We start from the raw sequence: 12,199 nt of genomic DNA, 5'->3' as shown, positions 1-12,199 counted from the left end.
AATCAATCGTTCAACCAATTCGAAACACAATCAAATATCTTCAAAACATATCAAAATAATCAACCTAGTTGTCTAACCAATGTACCCTCATAGTTACCGCAATTACATTATCAAAACATATTAATTTAAACATCATTTAAATTAAATTTGTAAAGATACCAAATTCAATCTAATTTTTCTATATCATGTTCATTTATGCAATAATTTAAAACATGCCATATTAGAGCCTTAATATAACATATACTCATATATATATATATATATATATATATATATATATATATATAACCAACCAATATTAATTTATAATATTATTTACAATCAATCCACAAAATAGTTAAGATTTAGACGCCCTAGGTACATGCCGACACAAAAGGAATAAACATCACGACATTTGAGATCAGGATCGTTGTTTAGATGCTGAATTGGCAAATAAAATCAAGTACCTAACCTATGCACGGAAAACAAAATTATACGCTAAGTATAAACTCAATGGTATTTCTATAATTTGAATATTAAAGGCAAGATAATTTAATATATACATTTAATCACTCAATAACATTAATCATTCAATTAATCAATTCATCAACACATCATTTATAACATATTCAATTCTCATCTTCTGCTATTTCAAATCTCATACTTGCTGTTCAAATAGCTTTTCACATTCAATGTTTTCCAATGCCAATCATAGTATTATTTCATTTAATCACCCTTATTAACACGACTCGGACTATGACGGATACACGGATCCAACCAAAACACACTAGTTTAGTACCCAATACCTCATCAGATAATTCGAAGTAATAATTTGACACCCAGTGTCTCATCGGCTAAACCGAAGTAAATTGGCACCCAGTGCCTCTTCGAATTAATCCGAAGTAATAAATTGATACCCAATTTCTCATCGACTCAAATTCGAAGTAATCCCTGAACTCTTCCAATCTTATGGCATGCCATCTATATCCGACTCAGCCCGATATAGTTAATAGGGTTTCAATTTCACAATTCAATAACAATCAATATCAAATATCAATTTTCCATATAATCATATGTACAATGAATTCAATTCAATTCAATATCAAAATGTCATATACTCAACTCAGGTACTTACCATAAACATTAAATCAAAATAAAACAATTAATAATTAGATTCGGATTATAGAAATACAAACAAAAAATTTCGAGCTATTCCTCGTTGACTTTATCTTTTCCTTTTTTAATCGAGGATTTCGACACAACGTTAACAATTGAGCTTGGAACTTTGAAAACCCTAGCTTTCTCCTTTTTCTTTTCTTTCCTTTTTCCCTCTGTTTCGTTTCTATTATTTGTTTCTTTTCTATTTCCTTTTGTTTATTTTATTTATTATATTTACTTATTATAATATTTAATATAATATATATACTTAATAATTAAGATATAATATTATAATATTATAATATATATATTTTTAACTTTAAGTTTTATAAATATCTATCTTATACCGCTTCAATTATGACCATTGGCATAGTTGTTATTTAGTTCCTTTAATTTTTCTTTAATCTATAATTCAAGATTCACCATTTATGCAAATTTGTCATTTTACCTAATTACTCTTAATTCAAGTAAATTCACCTAACCAAAACCTAATTAACTACACAACTAGCTTTGTAAATTTTTTTATAAATATTAACGAATTTGATTTACGGTAACACCCGTGACTATCTGGTCGTTACACAAAATAAGTGCAAACGAGCCTTATCCACAAAGTTTTGTTGGAACATTTTCAAATATTTATAGTGTTCTAATAACTATAAATGAATAGGTATAATTAATCAAAAGTTATATTATTTGATTTTTTGAAAAAGAATTATAACTATTTAAATAATATTATTTGAATAGTTATAATATTAAATGAACAATTATGTGTTTATTTTAAAGACATTATTATTCAGAAAGATACCTATTGATGAAAGATGTCTCTATGAAGAGACATGAAAATTCCTATAAATAAGAATGAGATTTCATTTGGAAAATACACCAACAAATTCTAATATTATTTCTTTCATTCCTTCATTTTCTAATATTATTAGATTATTTTATAAAGTATTACTGCAGAAATCCTTTATAAACACACCAACAAATCTGCATGACCAGATTTCATTATGTTTCTTGTAGAAGGAAAAGGTGAAAGTATATGCAATAAGATACCTTATTGTTGTAATACAGAATCTGATCCTATTACATTTGAAGAGGCAATGAAATCTCAATACTCTGCATTTTGAACAGAAGCAATGAATGATGAGATGGATTTAATAATGGGAAATCAAACTTGGATCTTAGTTGATCTTCCACTAGGTTCCAAACTAATAGGTTGTAAATGGATCTTCAAAAAGAAAATGAAGGTCAATGGAACCATTGATAAATTTAAAGTAAGGTTGGTAGCCAAAGGTTTTACACAAAAATAAGGTGTTGATTACTTTGATACCTATGCTCCAGTAGTAAGAATTGCTACAATTAGACTCTTTATATCACTTACCTCTATATATAATTTGGTTGTTCACCAAATGGGTGTTAAAACTGCATTTTTAAATAGTGAATTAGAGTAGGAAGTGTACATGGAGCAACCGGAAGGATTTGTTATTCCAGGACAATAGCAAAAGGTATGCATGCTTGTTAAATCTTTATATTGAATTAAACAAGCACTAAAACAATGGCACCAAAAGTTTGACAAGATTGTTTTAGCTAATGGCTATAAAATAAATGATTCTGACAAGTGCATATATAGCAAATTTGAAAATGGAAAAGGTGTCATAATTTGTTTATATGTAGATGACATGCTCATTTTTGGCACGGATTTGAAACAAACAGAAAACAAAAAGAAATTCTTGTCAAACAACTTTGTTATGAAGGATATGGGTGTAGCAGATGTTATTCTTAGGATTAAAATAACCCGAGATGAATGCATTATAGCTTTATCACAATCACATTACATTAAAAATGTGCTTAAAAAGTTTGATCTTTTCAATTGTATTCCAGCATCTACACCCATGGATCCTCAAATAAAATTAGTATCTAATGTTGGTAGGAAAATTGATCAATTGAAATATGCAAGTTTAATTGGTTGTTTTATGTACATAATAACTTGTACAAGACCAGATATTGCATATGCTGTTGGAAAATTGAGTAGGTACACAAGTAATCCAAGTAGTTTGTATTGACAAGCTTTGAATAGAGTACTTAGGTACTCAAAGAAAACTATTGACTATGAATTGTGTTATAATGGATATCCTTCAGTTTTAGAAAGGTATTCGTGTGCTAGTTGGATTACAAGTTTGGAAGATCATGCATCTAATAATGGATGGATCTTCATTCTTGGTGGATGAGCCATTTTTTGGGGTTTCAAGAAACAAACATGTATTACTAATTCCACCATGGTAGCAGAATTTATTGCATTAGCCACTGCATCTAAAGAAGCAGAATGGTTAAGAAATTTGCTTTATGATGTACCTTTATGGCCTAAGCCAATTTCACCTATTTCTATCTGTTGTGACAGTGAGACTACTCTAGCAATGGCATATAGCCAAGTATATAATGGAAAGTCTAGACACATTGGATTAAGATATAGTTATGTGTGATAATTAATCTCTGATGGAGTAATCAGTATTAATTATGTGAGGTCACGTGAAAATTTGGCGGATCTTTTAATAAAAAGCCTTGCTAGAAATGAGTAAAAAGGACCTCAAGAGGGATGGGACTCAAGCCTATTAATTAGAGTCACCTATGATGGAAACTCGACTCAACGCTTTGGTATAACGTCAAGTCTTGAGTTCAATGAGACAAAGTACATCATTAGTATGTGACTGTTAGCATTATAAATAAATCCATCCTAAGATTAAAGTGCTAGTTACCCGTAATGATAAGGGAAGGATGAGTAATGTACTCTTAATAGACCCATAACATAAATAAGTTAGAGTGTTATAATTATAGAAATACTCTTGATGGGATCTACCTATGTGAGTGGAAGTGTGGCCATAATAGTGTCCCTAGATACTATACATTGATCGATGTTGAAATCATTGTGTGAGATGTGTTCGGTTAATCAAATGTAATAATTGGTTCAAAGCTTAGTTTACCATGCAATTTCGATTAACTTTAACATGTTTTCACTAAGTGAATGTTCAATCGTAAGATACCTTCATTTATGCAAATTGATTTCCAAGAATATCAAAATCTAAAATATTTTGAAAATGGGGGGAGATTGTTGGAACATTTTCAATTATTTATAATGTTCCAATAACTATAAATGAATGAGTGTAATTAATCAAAAGTTATATTATTTGATTTTTGAAAAATAATTATAACTATTTAAATAATATTATTTGAATAATTATTATATTAAATGAATAATTATGTGTTTATTTTAAAGACATTATTATTCAAAAGATACCTATTGATGAAAGATGTCTCTATGAAGGGCATGAAAATTCTTATAAATAGGAATGAGATTTCATTTGGAAAACACACCAACAAATTCTAATATTCTTTCTTTCATTCCTTCGTTTTCTAATATATTATTAGATTATTTTATAAAGTATTACTGCAGAAATCCTTTATAAAATTGAGTTTCTTGTCATACATAGCTCAATGTGTAGAGAGTAATTCTCGTCAGTGCAAGACGTAAATAGTCATTGGCTTCATTGTATCCTCGAGGTTAATTTGCTTGGAACTCATTTGCACACCGAAAATAGGTGGAGGCGAATATAACTTTAAAGATAGTGACTTGATACACGCCTTGGAGCCTTATCCTATTTCTTCTTTTTCTGTTTGAGTTTCATTCGTGTGTTCGAGATTTTCTTCACCAGAAATTTGTACTAACAAGTTTAAGCTAGCCATTGTTTAAAACTCCAAATTTGACCATGACTTTTTTTTAGATTATAATCTTTGAATAATTGTTTATTAATGATGCCCCTTTTAAACTAGAAGTAATCTCCTTGAAAATAGTCAAAAATACGCTTTTGAGATTGAGAAAAACTCTCACCATAAACTCAAGTCGAACTCAAACTCTTTAACATACCCAAACTCTTCACAAATACAACTACTTTAATTCTAGCCTTGACCACTGGAATGAGAATGTCCAACAAGTCCATTTGCTTTTTAAAGCATCCAATAAGACTGACGTTAAAAAAACCAACATATAAATATGCCCAGGTTATCTCGTATTTAGACTAATCAAATTTATCAGTGATCAAGTCATTGAACAAGCATTGTTAGACATCAATGTATGACAAGAAACTCAATTTCTAACAATGTATATATATAAGCTATATCAATAACCTCTTTTATTTCGATGTATTTTTATATTTAAAATTTAAAATAAACTTATTAAATCTATTTCATTTATAATATATTAAAATTTAAGGTTTTCTTGGTTATAAAAATAAATTTTTTTATATAGATAGGGATTAGTATTTGGTACATTGAGTGCAAATTTTTAATTCCACAAGCATATTCAAAAATTACCACATGTCTCATTTCTTATATATATATAATATTTTATTATACATTATAGGACACTTGTCATCACTTGGTCATTCTTGTGGAGTCTAAAACTCCATTAATAGTGTACTAAATATTTTATAAAATACATCTTTTATCACTTAACTTTTTATTTTCATTGAAATAAATAAAAATATGATTTGATATATTACTATCATTTTATTACTTTTTAATTATTTATTAAAAGACCACTATTTAACATAAATATAATTACATGATTTTGTAATTATTTATTAATTTCATATATGTTAAATAATCTAATTTTCTTCTTATATCTTTAACTACAATTTTTCTTTTCACTAATTTCAACTCACTACTACACCTGCATTTAAATTAAAACAAATATTCTTTTACTAGTTTTAATCTCATCCTCGAGGTTAATTAAGTTAGATTTTTTGGCTTAATTTTTAGTAAGGGTTGATATGAGTTAAGAGATGGAGATGGATAGAATACTGAAAGGAATGGCTTAAATTATTGTAAAATTAAATTAATTTTCCACATTTTATAATTTTTCATGTGATTAGTATTTTAATAATTTTAATTAGTAATACAATTATCTCATCTTGCACATAAAATAGTAATTTGATATATATATATATATATATATATATATTGTTTTCTAGGGATAATATAATTTTTGACTCTTGAATTTGGCAACTAGGTTCACTTTTGTATTTATATATATATTTTTGTCCACTTGACAACTAGGTCTATTTTAGTCCTTGAACTAGGGATAGGTGCTTCGATGCACCCAAGTACCTCCATTATTATTCACACATCCAATACTAACACCTATCCTAAGTCTTGCAAGTACTTACTTCCACCAACTGAGGCACTCCCCCTCTATGAACCATATATGACTCTCCATTGAAGTTGGGAAAAAATTCCCTGACACAGGGACAATATTTTCTATTGTTGAGATCCGAGTTGACTACTCAGAGGACGACAGTTTAAAGGTTTCTCTTCGAGGAGCTGTTTCCTCTTTAACCCTACCATTTAGTCAATACTAAAATTTTAAAATTCTAAAAAGAATAGAGACAAAAAATGATAAAATTAAAGTATAAAGACTAAATCTACAAATTACATATAATACAGATACTAATAGTAGAATTTAACCAATTATATATTATTATTTTTAAATAAAAAGAAGTAGAGTTTGGCTTGTAGTTATAGCCAGACCAGCCAATCTTTGTCTATAAAAACCACAGCAATGTTCCCACATTCTACAAAGCCAACGACCAAAACATACGTAAACAGATCCTCTTTATATTTGTAGCCATGAAGATTCCGAGCACCGTAGTATTAATGAGGAAGACCGAAAAGGACTTCAACGACCCTGATGACAAATGGTCAGCCTTGCACGATGCCGGAAAAATATTGTTTCTTCAGAAAAAGGTTTCCTTGAAGCTCATTAGTGCTGATATCGTCGATTCCAACCCTAGTAAACTTCTTCCATCTCTCTCTCTTTTCTTTTCCTATCAGTTAAAAATTAAGGAATTTAATGCCCAACTCCTTGGCAAGTGCTTAAAAACATGTATTGGTTAATGATTAATTACTTTCTTTCAAATTATAACACTATTTTAGTAAGTAAAATAAATCAAGGAATTTATCATTATATAATATTTGTTGAGGGGTTGGTTCTCTTTTCGGATAAGTTTTTAAAGTACGATTTGCCGAATAATCGATCAGACCCTTGAACGAAGGTGTTCTCCTCATGGTGGGTTTTTGCCTCCCGTACTCTAAGGAGAGTCCAAACGGGTTTATTGGTGAAGATACAACCTGCAAGCTCACGGGAAAAATGTCAGTATTATGCATAATATTAAGTATGCATACAGACCTATATACCTTGGTCGGGGATTCACAAATTTTTTTGGCATAATGATAAATTTAATCTTCAATGTTTATATTTTTTTGTCAATTTGACAATTATTCTTTTCTTGAGCTAAATTTGACTATTAACATTTTCAAAAAGAGTAAAATCAAATTATTTTAATGGAAATGTTAACTAAAACATTATTTTTTTAACAATGTTGGCATGACAACCTATGTGGTAGTCTCGTGTACTACATGCTAACATGACAATATTTGTCTTATATACCATGTCAACAAATAATTTTAAAATTATAAAAGTTCATAAAAGATTACAATAAAGTACATATGGATTGGCGTGTGAGTGTCATGTTTTAAAAAACAATAATTTAATTTTTTTGAAAGGTTGATGATCAAATTTGACTTTTAAAAAATGTAAAGTCCAAATTGACAAATAATGTAAACTTAAAAGCTAAATTTATCATTATATCAATTTTTTATTAAGCAATAACTAGAGTTGACACGAATTCATTTATTTGAATTAATCCTATTTTTATTAAATTAAACAGATTCACACGAATGAAGAATTAATGATAATAGTACTAAATAATCAACATAGGTGTAGTAATTTTGGATTTGTCTTTGTTTGTAGAAAATAAATATGGAGGAAAGATAGGATCAGAGATTCACTTAAAAGGATGGAATAACAGAAGCGCTTACTTGGAAGACAGAACATTCCATGTTTACTTTGAGTGGGACGAAGATTTTGGAACACCAGGAGCTGTCTTGGTCCATAATCCATATGAAAGTGAATTCTACCTCAAAACCATCACTCTTCAAGATGTTCCTGGTCGAGGTCCCATCCACTTCCTTTGTAATTCTTGGGTTTACCAAAACCAAGGGAGCCGTATTTTCTTCTCTACCAAGGTAACTCCAACCAACTATCTCAATCATTATATATGTCTATATATATATATATATATGTTTAAGTTTATATATTTGGATAGGCATATCTTCCACGTGATACCCCAGAAGCACTTCGTAAGTGTAGAGAAGAAGAGTTGAGAATGTTGAGAGGAAATGGAGAAGGAAAGCTTGAGGTATGGGATCGAGTTTATGATTATGCTGTGTACAACGATTTGGGAAGGCTCCCTGTTCTCGGAGATTCCCATGAGTATCCTTATCCTAGGAGAGGAAGAACCGGTCGGCCGATATTAGGTTAAACAAATTATTGTATTTATATATTAAGTAATTTAGATTTTTTATGGTAAAAGTACCATAGTGGTCCTGTGTTAAGAGTTAAATTGCAGTTTGTCCATTTTACAAAAAAATAACAAATTAGCCCCTATACATTAGATCAAGGAGCAAATTAGACATTTTTGTTAAAATTTTATCCTATTTGCACCGTTAAAAATTGGCGTGCCTGATAGAATAGCCAAACACGTCATGTGTATGTCATGCTGACATATGGTGACAAGTTTTTAATAGTAGAAATAGATAAAAATTTTAATAAAATGACCAATTTGCTCTTTGATTTAATGTAAATGAACTAATTTACCTCTTTTTTTGGGTAAAAAAGACAAAATGCAATGAGATTCTTACTGCAGGGACCTCCATGATACTTTTATTAATTTTTTTATATTTATAATATATTAATTCTTGTTATGTTTAATTACGTAGATCACAAGGAAAAGACGGAGAGCAGAAACTTTAAATACGATCAGTTTAATATTTACGTCCCTAGAGATGAACAATTCAGCCGGCACAAGAAATCGGAATTCCGAGATAATAAGTGGAAAAGCTTGATTCATGCAGTGTCTCCTGTAATTGAAGCTTACATTCGGGACGAGTTCGAATCTTTTCAAGAAATAAATAACGTGTACGACGATGGAACTTCTAATGTTTTTGATTCTTTCACCAGTGGCTTTTTCAGGGCTATTTCTCGCAAAGGAAAATTTCCATTGCCTCAAGTCATTAAAGGTATTATTTATATATATGATCTCTAAATTTAGAGCTAAAAATCTTTGACTTAATTAACGTTAATATATAAAAAATTATGGAAGCAGAGGACCGGGCTGCATGGGGTAGGGATGAAGAATTTGCTAGAGAAATGATTGCCGGTTTGAACCCTCTTCTCATTCGTCTTCTCAAAGCAAGTCCAATTCTTTTACATATATTAAATCTTTACATGCATGTGATCTCATAATCAGTAAATTAACTACAGGAACATGAATTCCCTCCACTTAGCAAGCTAGATCCTGAATTTTATGGTAATCAAAACAGTTGTATTACAAAACAGGATATCCAGTCTAACTTGGATGGACTTAGTGCTGAACAGGTAATGATACTATTTCTTAATTATCCTTAACCTAGAGTTGTTATTATGGATATTTATAAGTTGGGAATATTTGATTGCACAGGCACTGAAGAACAAGAGGTTGTTTATATTGGATCATCATGATTCGGTGATGCCGTATCTTCGGAAGATAAACAAGGAAACTAAAACAAAGACTTATGCATCACGGACACTTCTCTTCTTGAGAGACGACAACACGTTGAAACCGGTGGCGATCGAGTTGAGCTTGCCGAATGAAAAAGGAGATAAGTTTGGTGCTGTTAGTAAGGTGTACACTCCAACACAAGATGGAGTTGAGGGTCATATTTGGCAGTTAGCTAAAGCCTATGTAGCTGTGGTTGATACTGGTCATCATCAACTAATAAGCCACTGGTAATTAATTAAGGATATTCCATCAAATTCAAAGTAAAAACATATGTGTGTGTCTGTGTGTGTTAATCAGGTGTGTTTTGGGGATCTCAGGTTGAACAGTCATGCAGCTATAGAGCCATTCATTATTGCAACAAACAGGCAGCTGAGTGTGGTTCATCCAATTTATAAACTACTGCACCCACACTATCGTGACACGATGGCTATTAATGCGTTAGCCAGGGAAGTTCTAGTGAATGCAGGTGGAGTGTTAGAGACAACATTTTACACAGGGCAATATTCCATGGAGATGTCATCGGTAATTTATAGAAGTTGGAATTTCATGGAGCAATCACTTCCTAATGATCTCAAGAAAAGGTAATTAAAATAAAGGTAAACTATACCATTAATTACTAAATTATGGATAAGTTTTCGTTTTGATCACTTATAATTTGCTCGCTAAACTATTCGAAAGTTTTTATTAACTCACTGGACTATTAAGCTTTTTTTTTTAAAGTTCTGCTAGCAAGCTCCACGCAATGATTTGATGATTGGTACAGTGGATTGGCACACATCGATGAGTAGAAGAACATATCTTAGATCCAAGTCGATTTAACGGTCAGTGTCGGAGATTGGAGAAAAAAGTTATTTGAATTTTGGTTCACAGATTTGTGACATCCAAAGCTATTTTATGAAAAGATTTGAACTATAGTAGAGAAGGAGAAAAAAAAAAGATTTTAGCTGCAATATGATAATAAAAACTTCTGAATATTTTAATGATTAAATTATAAATTTTTTAATTAAATGACCAAAATGAAAACTTACCCGTAATTCACCCTTAAAATAATCTCAATTACAATACTATGAATGATCATATACTCATTCAAGTCGTATTTTGTTTTCTATATTCAGAGGAATTGCAGATGGTGATATAAACTCCCTCAAAGACCTTGACAAACTAGTAATAGAAGATTATCCATATGCTGTGGATGGGTTGAAGATATGGTTTGCAATTAAAAAGTGGGTCAGTGACTACTGTTCCTTCTATTACAAGGTAGATGGAATGGTCCAAGAAGACCCTGAACTTCAAGCATGGTGGAAAGAACTTCGAGAGGTAGGTCATGGTGACAAGAAAGATGAACCCTGGTGGCCTAAAATGCAAACACGTGAAGAGCTGATAGAATCTTGCACTATTATCATATGGTTAGCCTCTGCTTTCCATGCAGCTGTCAACTTCGGACAATACGCCTACGGAGGCTACTCTCCGAACCGTCCAACAGGGAGCCGTCGGTTCATGCCTGAGAAAGGTACCCCTGAATATACTGAGCTTGCGAACAACCCAGAGAAGGCTTTCCTCAAAACAATAACTCCACAACTAACATGCCTCCAAGGGATGACATTGGTAGAAACTCTATCACAACAATCATCAGAAGAGGTGTATCTTGGAACACGAGAAGATAATTGGACGACAGATAAAGAACCATTGTCGTATTTCAAGGCATTTCACGACAGACTTGCTGAAATTGAAGATGAAATCACAAGCATGAACGAGGACGGGAAGTGGAAGAATCGTGTAGGTCCGGTCAAGGTGCCGTACACTTTGTTGTTTCCAACCGGTGAAGTTGGACTTCCTGGCAAGGGAATTCCGAATAGCATATCAATCTAAATAGACTGAGCTAAGTGGCATGCATCATTATACTAAATAAGTGTTGCTGGCATTACAACACATCATCGTATTGCTGCCCAAATTTGTGTTAGTCAGTGTCATGTTCTTTATGCTTCCTGGGTGTGTTTTGCACGTTTCTTTGAGATTTATATATATGCACTCTGCTTCTTGTAATTTGCTTGAGTACTTCAATAGTACAATGTGTATTGTGTGGTATATTTTTGTTTGAACTCATATTACATGTTTGGTTCAATGTAATGCTACGCCATTACAACTCTATTTTGAGGGCCCACCACAAACAACTATTTGGTGCAATGGAATGTCCTATTGCGGGTGTATTCCATTACGAGCTTATGTAGGTAAATTTATTTATTTTTATTGTCTCCTCTCTACTGAATGTCTGATTCGGTGCTTAAGAAATCCATTTTACTCTCCCCACTTTCTCACCTAAAAAACACTCTCACTTAGCCCAACAGCTACTC

At 31.2% G+C, this 12,199-nt stretch overlaps 1 protein-coding gene across 1 annotated transcript; it reads left to right on the top strand.

Annotated features, from left to right (window-relative positions):
* Positions 1 to 6,749: 6,749 nt before the first annotated feature.
* Positions 6,750 to 11,933, top strand: LOC105792522 (probable linoleate 9S-lipoxygenase 5). The gene is made up of 9 exons (XM_012621135.2): positions 6,750 to 6,979; positions 8,000 to 8,274; positions 8,355 to 8,565; positions 9,028 to 9,327; positions 9,414 to 9,499; positions 9,572 to 9,685; positions 9,768 to 10,075; positions 10,166 to 10,429; positions 10,964 to 11,933. Exons 1-9 carry the CDS (start codon positions 6,817 to 6,819, stop codon positions 11,715 to 11,717), a joined length of 2,475 nt encoding a protein of 824 aa, XP_012476589.1. The 5' UTR covers positions 6,750 to 6,816; the 3' UTR covers positions 11,718 to 11,933.
* The last annotated feature ends 266 nt before the right edge of the window (positions 11,934 to 12,199 follow it).

Source organism: Gossypium raimondii, chromosome 8 (assembly GCF_025698545.1).
Source record: "Gossypium raimondii isolate GPD5lz chromosome 8, ASM2569854v1, whole genome shotgun sequence".
In the NCBI taxonomy this organism is placed as follows: domain Eukaryota; kingdom Viridiplantae; phylum Streptophyta; class Magnoliopsida; order Malvales; family Malvaceae; genus Gossypium; species Gossypium raimondii.
Note: the sequence above shows the minus strand (reverse complement) of the source record. Positions and strands in the feature narration are given on the sequence as shown.

What these genes read in the sequence shown, in the direction of transcription:
- LOC105792522 (XM_012621135.2), top strand. Translation starts at nt 6,817, where the DNA reads ATGAAGATTCCGAGCACCGTAGTATTAATGAGGAAGACCGAAAAGGAC. An exon ending in TATCGTCGATTCCAACCCTA is followed by an intron (nt 6,980 to 7,999) that starts GTAAACTTCTTC and finishes CTTTGTTTGTAG; the next exon opens with AAAATAAATATGGAGGAAAG. An exon ending in ATTGCCTCAAGTCATTAAAG is followed by an intron (nt 9,328 to 9,413) that starts GTATTATTTATA and finishes TTATGGAAGCAG; the next exon opens with AGGACCGGGCTGCATGGGGT.